The following is a 16,056-nucleotide window of genomic DNA, read 5'->3' on the forward strand; positions in this document are numbered from 1 at the left end:
GGGCCGGCATTTATAGAATCCGACAACCAAGAATCAGGCGAGATACAGGCCATTGGCCATTCCTCAACAACCGTCAATTAATAGACAACATTTCAACTTTACTTTTATATATAATTCTGAAGTTTCCTTAAATGCGTCTTTGTTTAGTATCATCGTGATTGCTTGCTAGATTGAAGAATTGAGGAATTGACGATCATGGCTTCAACTACCGGTGTCGGAGATGAAGAAACGGCGCCTTTACTAGCAACATCGCCAACTTCATCAACTGGCGTTATTAATTCGCAGTATCAATCATTAAGCCAAATCAGCAGCAGTAATGATAGTGATGTTAGTAACACCAGCAATACCGACCCCGGATGGACTCTTAGTCAGAGCGCGCGCCGACTCTACATCTCTCATACCCTCTCAACATGGAACTCACGCGTCTTCGAATTTGGAAGTGTGCTATATCTCGCCTCAATATTTCCCGGAACCCTGATGCCACTTGCGATTTATTCGATAGTGAGAGGCGCTTCTGCTATTACATTGTCGTCATGGGTCGGGAGTTATATCGATCGCAAAGACCGCCTTAATACCGTGAGACTGTCAATCGGTAGGTCATTAGAAGCCCTCATGACGGACGACCCTAACCTGAGTAGTCTCACAGCGACTTGTTGTTGCTGCCTCATGCGTTATCTTCTTTATACTCAGCAGAGTTGAAAGCCCTTCAGATGAACTGCGGGTCGGGTTGCTTGCAGCCTTGATCTTCATGGCATGCGTTGAGAAGCTGGCCGCTATCATGAATCTCGTATCCGTTGAAAGAGATTGGGTTATTGTTGTGGCACGCTCAGATACTACTGTACTTCGAAGTATGTTGTTTCTTAACTGCCTGGTGGTTGTTTCTAACATAACTTGCTTATAGCCATGAACTCGCAAATGAGGCGGATTGACCTTGTTTGTAAACTACTTGGACCTTTTTTCATAGGTATACTCGACGGTGTTTCCACGGAAACAGCGATTCTTGTCAACCTAGCAATGAACTGTACTTCAGTTATTGTTGAGTATTTCACCATTGCCAAGGTAAGTCATACACAACTCATACGACCTCGACATGATCTCCTCTAACCTAAACAGGTCTATTATCAAGTACCCGAACTGCAGCATCCAAAGACCACGCCCCCTATTGTACCACAAAATGAGGAACAGCAGACTCGTCAGAATGCCTGGGTGTCATTCAAAAAGGCTATACAGAAGACGTCCAGTGATCTTCGACTTTACTTTACCCATCCCGCGTTTGCCCCCTCCTTCTCAATAGCGCTTCTTTACTGCACAGTTCTGTCTTTTGGTGGTGTTATGGTTACATATCTGTTAGCGAGTGGATACACTTCAGCCCAGATTGCTGCAATGAGAACAGTCTCGGTGACTCTTGAGGTTCTCGCCACATGGATTGGGCCGTGGGTGATGAAGAAGATCGGACCCGTTCGTGCTGGTCTTTGGTTCCTGAGCTGGGAACTGGGATGTCTAGCAATTGGTGTATCAATTTTCTGGCGATATGCTGACAACGTCTTGGTATCAACACTGGGACTTGTCTGTGGTTCAATGTTGAGCCGAATCGGACTTTGGGGGGTAGATCTGTCTGCACAGGTTATTATTCAAGAGGTGAGTTCTGTTGTGGTATAAGTTGAGGAACTTTGCTGACCATGCATTGCAGGAAGTTGAGGCAGAGAAACGAGGAGCCTTTTCTGCTGTGGAAGCTAGCTGGCAAAATGTGTTCGAGATGTGTTCATACACGTCAACCATCATATTCTCGTCACCCAGTCAGTTCCACAACCCGACAGCGCTCAGCGTCACATCAGTATTCTTTGCATGGCTACTGTACAGCTCTTTTGTCAAGAAGCGACGAGGACATCTCGTCCACTGGCCTACTTGCATGTCCCCAGAAAAGCAGCAGGCAACGATCGACGAGCTATTCGAGTCCGGGCAGTCGAGGCGAAGAGAGGGGCTCTGAATGTTTGTATGATATGCATATGCAAGAGAGGATCGCACGAGACACGTTAGTGGTCACCTGGATCGGGAAGCAGTGCAACAATGATAGGATAGCACAGGATCTTGTGGGTTGGGAACTCTCCACGTTTATTTCCGTGTCTCGGACGGCAGCGGGTTGTCTTGGATATGCATGCACGGCAAGGCCTCGTGGATCGAGGAGCGGCCCTTATAGATGATGCAGGTTTGGTTACATGAGGGAGGACAGCAGTGATTTTGGGTAGATGTGTATGACGTGAAGAGACTCGAGTAGGGGAAACAGTGAGACGATGTTTGTCTTTTTCTGCTAGTCAATCAGTGCTCCATATCTTGGATTCTCTCTTGTATACGATATTATCTATGACTTTGGAGATATATTGTAGGTCATCGTAAGCCCATGTCTCATATAAATACGACCCTCATAACCTTACAAGGTCAGGTGTCATTTGAGATGTGTTGCATTATATAAAGATCTAAGACTCAGAGGCTTGATATTGACAATCTAGGTGAACAAAATAGGTACAAAAGTCTCAATCGCCCACCATCTCATCCCCCCATCTGACTGGTCATCTGTCGTCCCCATTGTCTCTATGTGACACACCATCTCGACTCGACCACACCCACAACCTCTTTGTCTTGTCGGGATGGACTAGACGGACAAGGGCGGAGTTATGCACAGAGCACCCGAAGGCACCCTAGGCACCGCGGGAATGACGGCGCTTGCATCGTTTAGCGGCTTTCGAGGGTATCATTTCCCCTGTAACCTTAGAGTCCCGCCGCTGCAGCTGATCCACTCAATCACTTTCGAGGCCAAGGCAATCCATCATAAATTTTTCCCCAGATTGCATCGCATCTCTCGAGCCTGGGCCTGGTCTGGTTTTTGTTCATCACATGTCCTCATGAGTTCACCCTTTTAATCCTACCTTATCAACGCATTCTTTGATTTTCTTCTATCTCTACTTAATCGCTGGCCCCCTCTTTCCATCTCTGTTTCCCTGTCGTTACCCGCGCTGTTGTCTCAGTCCCGTCACTGTTTGCGATCCCTGTCTCTCTGTGACGTTGTCAACTTTCGATCCCCTTTAACCACGAACCAAACTCGCGCTCTTCTTCGCCAACACCGTCGTCGTGTTTCCCATCATAAATCACACAAATCAAACAGTCATGAATGGCGCAAATTCTTCAGCCCGGGCTAAAAGAAAGGCCCCGGGCTCGCCAGGCGAAGCTCCTCCTTCCAAAAAACCCATCAACGGCAAACATTCCCCAAACGATAACACCCCAGACATTATTGAATTTGACGACCACTCCGACATGACCGACGAACTTCACCCGCACGCTATGTATATTGGAACACCAGGGAGCTTGGGAGAGTGGCAGGACACCATCCAGAAGGTGGTGCGCAACGTTGTCGCCATCAGGTTCTGCCAGACCTGCTCTTTCGATACCGATTCTGCTTTGACCAGTGAAGCTACTGGCTACGTTGTTGACTCCGAGAAAGGGTGTGTAATCTCTGTCTATAATAGCTGAGAAGAGGCTCTAATCTGGCTCTGCAGATACATCTTGACCAACCGTCACGTTGTCGGCGCTGGTCCCTTCTGGGGCCACTGTGTCTTCGACAACCACGAAGAAGTCGACTGTTACCCCGTCTACCGCGACCCCGTTCACGATTTTGGTATTCTACGATACGACCCCAAGGCGATCAAGTATATGCACATTGATGGCTTAGAGCTGCGACCCGACCTCGCAAAGGGTAAGGACCCCAAGGCCTCCCGACTCCGATCACGGCCGAGGACCATTACTAATAAGCACAGTTGGAACCGAGATTCGAGTTGTCGGTAACGATGCGGGCGAAAAGCTTAGTATCTTGTCAGGTATCATCAGTCGCCTGGATCGAAATGCCCCGGAATATGGCGAGGGGTACAGCGATTTCAACACATGCTACTACCAGGCCAACGCCGCCGCTAGTGGAGGAAGTTCTGGCAGTCCTGTCGTGAACAAGGACGGTTGCGCTGTCGCGCTCCAAGCTGGCGGACGTTCTGATGGAGCTTCGACAGATTACTTCCTTCCATTGGATCGACCACTCCGTGCTCTGCAATGCATTCAGAACGGCAAGCCTGTCACACGTGGCGATATTCAGTGCCAGTTCCTTCTCAAGCCTTTTGATGAATGCAGAAGGTTGGGATTGAGCCCTCAATGGGAGGCTGCCATGCGTGAGAAGTTTCCGGAGGAGACCAACATGCTTGTGGCTGAGATTGTCCTCCCCCAAGGACCTTCAGACAAGAAGATCGAGGAAGGTGACGTTTTGATCAAGGTCAACGGCGAACTTATCACCCAGTTTATTCGATTGGACGACATTCTCGATTCGAGCGTTGGCGAAACCATTAAGCTACACCTCCAGCGCGGTGGACAGGACGTGGAAGTCGAAATTGAGGTCGGAGATCTTCACAAGATTACCCCTGACAGATTCGTTTCAGTGGCAGGCGCCAGCTTCCACGATTTGTCCTATCAGCAAGCAAGACTCTATGCTGTCGCTGTCAAGGGAGTCTACGTTTGCGAATCAGCTGGCTCATTCCGATTTGATAATACGGATAACGGCTGGATTGTCCAGAGTATTGACCACAAGAAGGTGCCAGACCTCGACACTTTTATCCAAGTAATGAAGGCAATCCCAGATCGCGCACGAGTTGTTGTCACTTACAAACACCTTCGCGACCTTCACACTCTCAACACCACCGTTGCCTACATTGACCGACACTGGGCAGCCAAAATGAAGCTTGCTGTTCGAAACGATGAGACAGGAGTTTGGGACTTCACTGACCTGGGAGACCCATTGCCTCCTGTTCCACCTACTCGACGATCTGCCTCCTTTATTGAACTGGACCACATGCCACACCAAGGCATTGCCGACCTCATCCGCAGTTTTGTGCACATCAACTGCACCATGCCCTTGAAACTCGACGGTTTCCCCAAGAACCGCCGTTGGGGCATGGGTCTCGTAATTGATGCAGACAAGGGTCTTGTTCTGATCTCCAGGGCTATTGTCCCCTACGATCTCTGCGACATCACTGTCACTATTGCTGACTCCATCATCGTCGAAGGCAAGGTTGTCTTCCTACATCCCCTTCAGAACTACGCCATTATTCAGTACGACCCCTCGCTCGTCGATGCGCCAGTCATGAGCGCTCGTCTGAGCAATGAGGTTCTCACCCAAGGCGCCAAGACCTATTTCCTCGGCTACAATAGGATTGGGCGCGTTGTTCATGGATCTACAAGTGTCACCGAGATCACTGCGGTGGCCATTCCCGCCAACTCGGGCGCCCCGCGCTATCGTGCTGTTAATGTTGATGCCATCACGATTGACAGCAACCTCGGTTCGACATGCAACAGTGGTGTTCTTGTCGCGCCGGACGGTACTGTCCAGGCTCTGTGGCTGTCGTATCTGGGAGAGCGTTCCCATCATACGTCACGCGACGAAGAGTACTACCTCGGTCTTGGCACCAAGACTCTGCTTCCTGTCGTAGAGTCAGTTCAGAAGGGTATCAAACCCAAGCTGCGTATCTTGTCCGTCGAGTTCAGATCAGTCCAGATGGCTCAGGCATCCGTCATGGGTGTCTCCGATGAGTGGATCAAGAAGGTTACCCAGACCAACCGATCTCATCATCAGCTGTTCATGGTCAGCAAGCGAACCTTTGAGCGCGAGAACCACCCTGTATCTCTGCTCGAAGGAGATATCATTCTCACGCTGAACGGCAAGATTTGCACTACCATCTCCGACTTCGACTTGATGTACTCACATGAACTGCTTGACGCGGTTATTGTACGAGAGTGTGAGGAGATGCACCTACAACTTCCTACAGTGGCAGCAGACGACATGGAAACGAACCATGCTGTTTCTTTCTGCGGTGCCATCCTTCACAGGCCTCACCAGGCTGTTCGACAACAGATCAGCAAGCTGCATAGTGAGGTTTACGTCTCTAGTCGAATTCGTGGATCGCCTGCCTATCAGTACGGCGTTGCACCAACCAACTTCATCACTCATGTGAATGGTACTCCTACACCTGATCTCGACTCTTTCATTGCCGCGACCCGGGAAATTCCAGACAATACTTGTGAGTCAGCCACTGTTCTTTGAAACTTACAAAGACGGGAAAGCTAACATGATATAGACTTCCGGCTCAAAGCTGTAACCTTTGACTGTGTGCCGTGGGTGATCACAATGAAGAAGAATGATCACTACTTCCCCACAATGGAATGGATCAAGGACGACAAGGAGGCTTGTGGATGGCGAAGAGTCACGTACGAAGGCAGCGAAGTGTTTAAGGGAGAGGCAACTGATGGTGTAGTACCGGTTGCACAGGATGCCGATATGGAGTAGATGCATTTGCTTGTAGAGCTGCAAATCCCTGGCAGATAGAGGGAGTGTACAACCATGACTTCATTTGGGATCACTGGGATTAGGGCACGGCGTTATATGGCGATGAAGGATTCTATTATTTTAAGATCATCTGGAGCTATGAGATAGCCTTTTGAACTGGGATGGTTATTGATACATAGAGACGAGCTGTATACCTAAATGTTTACGGATGGAAGTATTGGTGTACATTGATTATCACAAGACCTTGCATGGCAGGAAGAATGCTTCTGCCTATACTTGATAATTACTGCTTCCATTCGCTGACATGAATAATTGAGGTTGCCTGAAGTCCTGAGCTTCGGCTTGATCCGGATGTGGATGAGGTGAAGCTACCTATAGTGGGGCTTAAGGCTTCAAGCAATGAGCTCATAGCGTCTGGGCGTTCGCAAGGCAGGACAGGCTACACTACAGCGAAGTTACAGCACCTCAACTGAATGTGCCCAACTTAAACCCCTCCACACTCTTTGTATCTCAATCTCATCTTTATACCGCCGCCCACTTTCTCTTAAGGCTTCTTGCTCACTCGTCCTAAGCATACTAATCTTTGCTATATCACTCCTTGTGAGCTCATCATGGCGCCAGGTGCTAGTCTTATAGTCCGTTGCCCCCCGCTTCCCCGCTATCGCATCCAATGCCATGATGCGCCAGCCGAAGTTTCAACTAACATTTGCTTTCAATCTGTAGACAAAGCTCAAAGTTCAGCTTAAGCTCACCATCGCGCGGTTGCGCATGGTTCAGCAGCGCGATGAACAGCTTGGAAAGACCGCGCGACGAGCCATGGCTCAGCTCCTCGAGGCCGGAAAGGAAGACTCAGCCCGCATTCGCGTCGAGAACATCATTCGATCCGATATCACCTCCGAGCTTCACGAGATGCTTGAACTTTACTGCGAATTGCTCCTTGCTCGCGCTGGACTGATGGAGGGTCATACTGTTGATCCTGGTCTGGAGGAGGCTATCCAGAGTCTGATATATGCGGCGCCCAAGACGGAGATCAAAGAGTTGGCGACAGTGAGGACGCTATTCGCGGAGAAGTATGGGAAGGACTATGTGCTTGCGGCGACGGAGAATACGGATGGAAAGGTCAACGAGAAGGTCGTCAAGAAACTCAGCGTCACGCCCCCGCGCGAAGAGCTTGTGGTGGGATACCTGGAAGAAATCGCCAGAGCATACGGAGTAGACTGGCCCAAGCGGGAAGCAGTCTCACCACCCCCCGAACTCCTTGACGACGATGATGATGACGACGACCAAGGCGGCCAGAAACAAAAGGTTCTCGAAACACCTCTCGCAGCAGATTCCAAAGATCCAGTGTTAAACACACCAGTTAAGAAACTAGCTGGAGGCGGCCCCACGAGTCCTTTGACAGTGACACCGCCGCGGATGACGACTGACAACATACATCCCAAGGTGACGCTTGGTTCAGTAGAGTTGAAGCCTAGTAAGAAGGCGGAGCCTGCTGCGAGGAAGGGTGAGCCTGATGGATCGATTCCGGATCTTGGGGACTTGGAGAGAAGGTTTGCGGCGCTGAAGAAGCGATGAGGTGCTCTGGATGAAGTGATGGCATTGCGCAATGTGGAGTTTTTAGGGTTTATTTTGTTGATGAAGATGTGCTGTGAGCCTGTGAATTGTGTTTAAGAATATGATGGTGAGTAGATGAAAGGTCTATTCAGTGAGGGGCGTGCTCAACTTCGTCAGAGTGAATCATGTCGCATGTCGCTGTGGGATGTTCTAGTATCAAGGGGCATTGATTCTGAGTCGTGAACAATGGATTTTGTGTCACACTATTCACTGCGATTCAACCATATGAAAAAAGCGTGATGTTGCACACAAAGGCCTTTACTGAACCGGTACCTTACACAGATGAAAGATAGATGTGTATGGTTGTCAGTGATAGCCTGTTAGGATCGCTTGCTCTGGCTGCGAGCTGGAGTATTCAAGAAAGGGACAGTGAATAAGGCGGGAAGCAAGAATGGTTTGTTTTACGGCCAGGTCTGCCAAAGGTTAACCAGGCTTGATGCAGATGATTATCCATCAGTAGACTTTGAAGACAAACTCAATCACTCACGAGTTGCGACTATGCTTTTCGACCTTGTCTGGAGTATTTACTTTCTCAAGCCCCGCGTTTCTTCTATTTCTACTTTCTTTCTTTTGATCACGGTCCGCAGAATACTTATTATTCAGCTTTCTATTTATCCATCAAAGTATAGGACAACGAGTACACAACTCACTCAGCCTTTTAAGTACAACCTTCTCCCCAGTAACCTTCACTGTATACAAAAACAATGGAATCAAGTCGAATCCTTCTTAACACTCTCCGCTATACCCTCGGTCTTACTAACCTGCGAGATGTGTCACAACTGACCCAAGTCTCCCAGAGCCGGCTCGAGCAAAAGTTTGACGCTATATCTGAGAGGTTCTCGACTAGGAGAATGAGCAGCATTTACATGAGATGGCTCATTCACCAAGACTTTACGGTAGGAGAGCGTCTCCAAAGCCAAGTGGTTGAGCAATGGGTTTCGTTTGTGGACTCTTGGGGATTGGAGGTTGAAGAGGCCATCGCCTTGTGGGCTAAAACTATGGACGAGGACACTGAGTCGGACGAGGAAACAAAACAGCTGAGAGTTAAGAGGAATTCTTTACGACATGAAATAGAGTCTCAGTTCTTTAAACTCAAGTATGATGCTCAGCTCGCATGGGTATGGATATCGTACTAACAGGTATAGGAACCCAGAGCCCATACCACCCTCTGGCTTGGTTGAAGCCGTGCCTCCACGGCGCAATCACAATGTAAGTTAACAACATATTTGGAAGTTCCTCTGCTGAGAATTGAAGATCAAGACCCGCGGTCAAATCAGAGAGTCTGATGAATATGCGAATGATATAAAAACCAAATCTGCGCTAGAGAATTGGCCGACGAAGGATATCCCGTTCCCGAGCATAGAGACTGCTGTAGATACAGATACAGAGTCCGAAGAATCATCAGAGACTGCGTCGTTGGATATAAAACGAGAACATGGGGAAGAAACAGCGAAGAAAAAAGCGAGACTCGACACTGGCGGTAGTATCCCCAGTTTGGTGTTGAATGGCTCCGGCACGATTTCGTCCCCCATCGATCTGACGATGTGAGCCGATCAAGTGTCGTTTGGATATGCAAGTCAATACTCTTCTAGCGGGAGATTGGAATAAAAAGGACAAAGCAGCGATAATGGTATATTCTCGATATTGTGGATGCCTCCACGAAACGCCTCAACTCCTGCCTGCCCTTATGATATGCAAATGACGATTTCGGCCAGATGAAGCAGTATTTCAAAACATTCCACCTATTCTCACGGCCTTTCAGAGCTCAACCCAGCATAGTCCTTATTCTAACTTGTCGAGATGCTCCAACCGTGTAAGCACAACCTGTTTACTCGTCTCCTCAATCTCGCCCGCCAAAAACACCTCGTCAAGAATCGCATAGACCTTGTAAAAGTTGAAAACAAGATCAAGCTCGCAGACGTTTCCGAAAAAGGCATCGAGGACCTCGACGAAGAAGTGAATGGCCTCGAGGTAGGCGAGCTCGTTATCGTTTGTGTCGACGCAGGCGCAGAAGAAAAGACCTGCGTAGCGGCGGTAAACAATCTTGTTGTTTCGGAACTCGACAAAGTTGGACTGGTATTTTTGATCGCGGGGTGCGACGAGGCGATGGACTTCGCCTTTAAGCTTGATCTTTTGCTCGTCGCTAAAAGGGGCGTACCATTTCGCGAGACGAGTCTTGCCCCTGAGAAGCAGTCAGTACTTTAATCGGAGAGAATGCGCAGATTGGAGAGGACGTACTGTCGGTTCTGGATGAGGATAAAGGAAAGCATCTTGAATTTGGCAAGGCTGAAGCTCAAGACGAGTGTCGGTTGAGAAAGGAGAGCTGGGGTAGAGATGGTGGCATGGATAAGCCGACGTTGTCAGGAGGCTGTCGCGGAACACAAGGGTCGATGTTGATTGGCTGAGTGGGCTAGCGATGAAGCCACTGAAGAGACCCTGGGGATGCCCCGGTTTCTAGCACACGTTTACCCCCTGTCTGTGTTGTGCAACCAGGCTTGGCTGAGGTGCAGATGGGCCGTTTACTCCCCCGCAAAAACGTTGATATAACTTCAAATCGGTCATTTTACTCTTTTATAGAGATGATCCTGTCTGCTGACTCTAAACTACAGCAGTATACTTCTTATAGGCGCCAATTGTTTTGAACACAAATGCCATTGACTGCCCTGAAAGTTGGGAGTTGAGTTCTCGGCACATCGCGTGGGCAACCTGCCTTAGCGTCGTATGCCGATGTTCCATCCCCGGCACTTTCCAAGTTTTCGTCAATCATCGTTTTGTTTCACTGTGTTTCCATGACTTTGCATCAATTGCTTATTCCCACGACTCATATGATTGCTCTCTCTCTCTCACCTTGGAAAACTCTTACCACCTTAATATAATACACTTATAAAAGCAATGACATAGTTCCCCCCTGCAGACACGAATCATTCATGACCCACGAGTAGCCAAGCCTTGGAGCCCAAGACGCGATACGATATTAAGGAATCCGACCCCTACTGCTGGGCATGAATTGCATGATTAGACATCATCGAGCATTGACGATTTGAACTTCTTTTTATCTTTAACTTCTGCATGGCTGGCCGTGCTCGACTGTTTCTTCTCTTATCTGGCGCTCACGCGAATCTCGAAGCGTCCATCCGCAAGACGAGAGGATGACTGACGATTCTCATCAATCTCCAACGAATTCGCCAAAGTATCAGCTTATATCTTTACTGCAGTCATGGCTAAATCACCCATCATGAAGACTGTAACGAAACGCCTTCGAGAGCTGGCCATAGTCATTTGGGTTGACACCGAGACCAACGATCTATGGAAACAGATCATCAAGTGCTCTATCGCTAGTATCGGCTCGGTCGTCGCCGTAATGACTCCTGAAGCCGCAGCAGTCCTGGGCCCTTCGACCTTTCTTGCACCAATGGCTACTGTCTTTGCTCATCCAGGTCAAAGGCTGGGCACCATGATCGAGACCCTTCTCATGATGTTGCTGGGCACTTTATTCGGACTTGCGTGGTCCATTCTTGCACTCTGGCTGTCTGGTTACGCTTCCGGAACAAACGAAACAGCTCCTAATGCTATCTGCGCAGTATTTTTCACTATAGCTGCTTTTTTCCATGGCTACATAAGATCGGCTAGTCCCCGCATGTTCTTATTTGTCACCTTTTTTCTTATTGCCAATATCATTACTCTGCTCGGAGGCTACACCTCGGTGTCTTCAGAGGTTATTACACACACCTACTACCCTATGATGGTCGGCGGTGGTATCTCAGTCGTGGTCAACCTATCAATATTTCCCGAGCTGTCGAGCAGTTACCTCGGTCTATCTGCCATTGATGCTCTTTGCGAAACAATGGATACCATGACCCGAGCTACGCATTGGTTCATCACACCCGGTGCTGATTCTGAAGAAGATTCCACTACCACTGCTCTTACAATGACAAACACTGTAAAGAGTGTCCCCGAGAAACCAAAGCGCAAGAAAGGTCGTTTCCGCAAGTGGTTGAGTCGGTTTCCGAATCCCTTTAAACAATCTCAGCATCGATATCATGCTTCCACCATTCCAGTTGGCCTTACGACAATAAGAAGTCTGACAAGCAAAAGGGGGAGTCTTCGCGCACGTCTCACACATTGCAAAGCTGCTCAGAAAGAAGTCAACTACGAGATCTCTGTATCTGCCCTTCCTCTAAGCAGCATGAAGCCTCTGAGTACCTCCCATATGAGCAGCCTCGTCCAAAATACACTCGCCATCATCGGTGCATGTGAAAACAAATTCATAGTATTGCAGAATAACGACAATTCCGATGATGAAAGCGACAGCGATATGACTGGCCCCAGTGGAATCAAGCGCATGAATACTTTTGATGACTACCTTCAAAGAGTCGAAGAAAGCAAGCCTCTAAGGGAGATCGAAGCTAGTAGTGCAAGTCTCCTTGAATCCATCATTGAGCGTATCCGAGAGCCTGTTCAGGAGTTTGAGGCTTCGCTGAAAGAGGCTGTACGCCTGGTCATCGTATGTGTCGCTTATTGCTACGATGTACGACGACTACCTTCAGGATCACCGGCCCCAAGAGGCATCCATCTCCAAGAATTGGACTTTAGAATCGACCTTTTCACGGAAGCAATCACTAATTTTGATGCCAGCTGCTCCATGGAGCTTCGCCGTTCAGGTATGGATAAGAGTGGATATAGCATGGACTTTATGCCTCGAATGGAAACGTTTTTGATCTCCTCGTTCGTACTGAGTCTGCGCCAGGCAGCTATGTATGTTTTGGACATGCTTCGCCATGTTCGAAAAACAGTCGAACAGAGACAAGCTCGAAACGACAGGGCCACAATCTGGTTCCCCAAACATGTCGATATCAGGCAGTGGTTAATTACTGGTGGTGAGAGTGATGGTTTTGTCCTGCCAGAAGCGGCTCGCAAAGAAGTTCGTCGGGGAAAAAGTACAACGGGGCACAAGTCGAAAAATAAAACACACCAAAGCAATAAGGATACGAAAACCAAGCCCGCGAAGGGGAAGGATGAAGAAAAAGGCATTCGATTTGCAGAGCCGGTTTTTCAAACGAGAGAGGACCGCAACGTTGAACAACCACAAGAGAAAGAACAACCTCAACCTCAACAAAGCAGTAAGATCCTCAAGATTAGAGGGATGGCAGCCGATGCATTGGAATGGATCCAGGACTCGGAACACGTCAAATATGCTTTCAAGCTCACCATCGCCATCCTCTTACTTAGCTGGCCAGCTTTTGTGGAGTCTCAGATGGGATGGTACTCAGCCTACCGTGGTATTTGGGCACCGATGCAACTGTTTCTCGTCTTTGAAGTGGCCATAGGAACGTCCTTTCACGTCTTTTTTATTCGTCTTTGCGGTGTTGTGGCAGGTAGCGCTTTTGGCTATGCATCTGCCCTAGTTGGGGACAGAAGTCTGATCGCCATGGTTTTCTTTCTGATTATTGGTATCATGCCGTCGTTCTATGTCCAACTTGGCACTAGATATGTCAAGGCCGGCATGATCTCTACAGTTACAATGGTCGTGGTCGCGCTCTGTAAGTTGCTATCATTTCAGGTATCCTTAACATACTAACAGTACTAGCTGCGGTTAACGGCACCGAGTCCGCTTATCATTATTTCTATAAGCGCCTGTGTGCCTTTATCATCGGGGGGACCACTGCGCTGCTGATTGAACTTATTTTATACCCAGTCAGAGCCAGGGATCGACTAGTTGAGTCGCTCGCAGCGTCGGTCAAACAGGTTCAGAATATGCAAGCCGCAATGGCTGTTGGCCTGGACGAGCCCATCAAGCCAAATTTCCGGAATCCTGACCTCAACAAGCGCTTCCGTCGTGCCACAAACAAAGCACGAGGAGCTCTGGCTGCGGCTGAGACGTTTCTTCCATTCTCCGTTACTGAGCCGCGTCTTAAGGGTGATTTTAAACCACTCGTGCCTGTCTACAAAGAGATCTTCTATGTGTTGCATCAAATTATCGATAGGATGGAAAACGTCGTGATGCTACGGAGAGAGTATGGTTCGTCTATTTTGGAAGACTTGAATCCTCAAGTCCACGCCTATCGACGGAATGTGGCGGCCAGTATAATGCTGGTACTTTTTACGGTATATGAGGCGTTCATTACCTGGACACCTCTGCCACAGTTTATCCCGTCAAGTCGACTCGCGCAACTGCGCCTAGTCAACCATGTGCGCGAGATTCTTGCGTCCAGGAGTGGCACTCAGACACCCGCTGGGGAGCCACCAAGTGTCTTTGACGAGAATGGGGAGCTTGCTGCGCAGGTCGCATACCTCATCACCCAAAAACGATTTCTCTCCTGGAACGCAAGCACTTCTGGACAGATGGAGATCATCGAATATCTCGAAGAGCTTGTACAACTTGTTAAGATTCTTGTTGGAGTTAATGATTTCCGCAGCGGTCTACTAAAGACTCCTACCCTTAGTAACTATCGGGAGCGTAAGCACCTGACACGGATGCCTCTGTCTCGCGTGCCGACTGCTGATAGCCGCACGACCGGTGTTCCGGCGGAGGAGGTTCCAACAGTCGAGAGTAGAGCCAGTGGACTGCAGCGAACGCAAACAATCCGTGCAGGCCATGCGAGGAGACGGAATCATAGGAGAGAGGATAATGAGAAGGAGGCTGATAGTGACAGTGAGGAGGATATACCCATGAGTTTACAAAGAGTTGGCACACGACTCTGTGAGGATGCTGCAGTTGTTCGACGACGCGCTATGTCTGTTAGTAAAGACTAGGGTTGGGAGATGCAGCATGGAAGTCGTCAAAAACGTGTGGCAATAGCCGACAAGTTGTTGGCACCAGTCTATCAATTAATACCTTAATAAACATCCAAATATCCTTTCCATGCGCCTTTCCCACTAACCAACCCTAACATTGGTGATGTTCCTAATCCAACGCCTTGCCGTACAATAAACTCGTGACTGTTGCACATACGTATCACTAGAAGATGTTGAGCGGCGTGTGTTGTGCAATTCTGGTGCCGTTGAGCATGGCCCTCGACTTCTTTGGCCTCTGCTGCAATCTTCGTGATCCTTCTTGAACATGGCGAGGCTCGATTGGCGTCTTTCCCTCACTAGGAAAATCGAACAACGCGCCCTCATGCTTCCGCTTCTTTGCATTTCCAACATTATCGCCTCCGTTTTGAGCACGCACCAGATCTTCCTGCTCCTTGACCTTGAGCGCCATCTCGGTGAGGGTCTGGACCATCTCGAAGGTGAGAAAGCCGAGAATGTCGACAATGTCGTCGGAGGGTTTACTGTCTGTCACGATGCCGAAGCCTGCCCACTCGCGGAATCGCTTGCCCTTGCGGTAGGTGAACGATGCCTGGCGGTATTCAGACCATGTAACGTACTCCTCCTTTGTCATGGCCTTGGTGCGCTCATCTGCTTTGCGCAGACGCTGCAGTGTGATGTAGTTCATCTCCTCCTCCTCTTCATCCTCCTCCTCCTCGCGCTCAGGTACCTCAACGTTGTAGTACGACGAAGGCTCCCACGGTAACCCGACTTTGGCCTTTTTGTTCTTCTTGGCTGCTTCATCCGTTGTGTTATCACCCGCAGCCACAGGGTCATCACCAGCAGCGATATCGGCATCAGCGCCTTTGTCATCAGAATCTTTCACGTTCTTTCGCACGTCTTTCCACGAGAGGAATGTGCGCAGACGTGAGACTTTTGCTTGGTCATGGCGGATTTGGAAGATGAGATCGTTGATGCTGATGGATTTAGAACCGCGACGCGAAGCGAGTTCGGTGCAGTTTCGCAGCTGTGAGGGTTAGTATTGAGAGGAGATGAGAGTGGGTGAAGGGGGAGGCGTACGAGTTCGATGACTTGTTGGCGGACGATATCTTCGATGATACTTGTTGTTTCGACGGGCGGTTCTGCGGTTTCGCCGGAGACGTACATCATTTGACTGATCTCCTGGCGATATTTGTACGACTTGCTATCTCTTGATTCCGCCATCTTGTCGCGTTGTGAGATGAGACGTCAAGGGTTGTTATTGTGCGCCTGAGAGGACTTCAATAGTCTGTTTATCAAAGACTAACGTTTTATCTGCG

At 49.0% G+C, this 16,056-nt stretch overlaps 7 protein-coding genes across 8 annotated transcripts; 5 read left to right on the forward strand and 2 right to left on the reverse strand.

Moving 5' to 3' along the window:
• The first annotated feature begins 56 nt into the window (after positions 1-56).
• FOXG_08588 (uncharacterized protein) lies at positions 57-2,423 on the forward strand. 2 transcript variants are annotated; one of them, XM_018387591.1, is made up of 5 exons: positions 57-592; positions 639-848; positions 902-1,059; positions 1,114-1,638; positions 1,691-2,423. In XM_018387591.1, exons 1-5 carry the CDS (start codon positions 196-198, stop codon positions 1,985-1,987), a joined length of 1,587 nt encoding a protein of 528 aa, XP_018245464.1. In that variant the 5' UTR covers positions 57-195; the 3' UTR covers positions 1,988-2,423. The 2 variants fall into 2 exon arrangements, with proteins under 2 accessions (XP_018245464.1, XP_018245465.1); XM_018387592.1 differs by having other exon boundaries at positions 1,114-2,423.
• Positions 2,424-2,748: 325 nt separating this feature from the next.
• Positions 2,749-6,652, forward strand: FOXG_08589 (Pro-apoptotic serine protease NMA111). Its single transcript, XM_018387593.1, has 4 exons — positions 2,749-3,497; positions 3,552-3,748; positions 3,810-6,107; positions 6,165-6,652. The coding sequence occupies exons 1-4, from the start codon at positions 3,163-3,165 to the stop codon at positions 6,371-6,373; spliced, it is 3,039 nt and encodes a 1,012-aa protein (XP_018245466.1). The 5' UTR covers positions 2,749-3,162; the 3' UTR covers positions 6,374-6,652.
• Positions 6,653-6,808: 156 nt separating this feature from the next.
• FOXG_08590 (uncharacterized protein) lies at positions 6,809-8,433 on the forward strand. Its single transcript, XM_018387594.1, has 2 exons — positions 6,809-7,008; positions 7,097-8,433. The coding sequence occupies exons 1-2, from the start codon at positions 6,985-6,987 to the stop codon at positions 7,946-7,948; spliced, it is 876 nt and encodes a 291-aa protein (XP_018245467.1). The 5' UTR covers positions 6,809-6,984; the 3' UTR covers positions 7,949-8,433.
• A 258-nt stretch (positions 8,434-8,691) lies between these two features.
• Positions 8,692-9,535, forward strand: FOXG_08591 (uncharacterized protein; the record flags this gene model as incomplete). The annotated part of the gene is made up of 3 exons (XM_018387595.1): positions 8,692-9,083; positions 9,133-9,196; positions 9,242-9,535. 3 exons carry the CDS (start codon positions 8,692-8,694, stop codon positions 9,533-9,535), a joined length of 750 nt encoding a protein of 249 aa, XP_018245468.1.
• FOXG_08592 (AP-2 complex subunit sigma) lies at positions 8,789-10,517 on the reverse strand. Its single transcript, XM_018387596.1, has 2 exons — positions 10,226-10,517; positions 8,789-10,169 (listed from the first exon to the last, which is right to left on the reverse strand). Exons 1-2 carry the CDS (start codon positions 10,255-10,257, stop codon positions 9,770-9,772), a joined length of 432 nt encoding a protein of 143 aa, XP_018245469.1. The 5' UTR covers positions 10,258-10,517; the 3' UTR covers positions 8,789-9,769.
• An 84-nt stretch (positions 10,518-10,601) lies between these two features.
• On the forward strand, positions 10,602-15,449 carry FOXG_08593 (uncharacterized protein). The gene is made up of 2 exons (XM_018387597.1): positions 10,602-13,527; positions 13,575-15,449. The coding sequence occupies exons 1-2, from the start codon at positions 11,205-11,207 to the stop codon at positions 14,738-14,740; spliced, it is 3,489 nt and encodes a 1,162-aa protein (XP_018245470.1). The 5' UTR covers positions 10,602-11,204; the 3' UTR covers positions 14,741-15,449.
• On the reverse strand, positions 13,571-16,049 carry FOXG_08594 (transcription initiation protein SPT3). The gene is made up of 2 exons (XM_018387598.1): positions 15,818-16,049; positions 13,571-15,764 (listed from the first exon to the last, which is right to left on the reverse strand). Exons 1-2 carry the CDS (start codon positions 15,959-15,961, stop codon positions 14,946-14,948), a joined length of 963 nt encoding a protein of 320 aa, XP_018245471.1. The 5' UTR covers positions 15,962-16,049; the 3' UTR covers positions 13,571-14,945.
• Positions 16,050-16,056: the final 7 nt, after the last annotated feature.

The sequence above is a fragment of the Fusarium oxysporum genome, chromosome 2 (genome assembly GCF_000149955.1).
Source record: "Fusarium oxysporum f. sp. lycopersici 4287 chromosome 2, whole genome shotgun sequence".
In the NCBI taxonomy this organism is placed as follows: domain Eukaryota; kingdom Fungi; phylum Ascomycota; class Sordariomycetes; order Hypocreales; family Nectriaceae; genus Fusarium; species Fusarium oxysporum.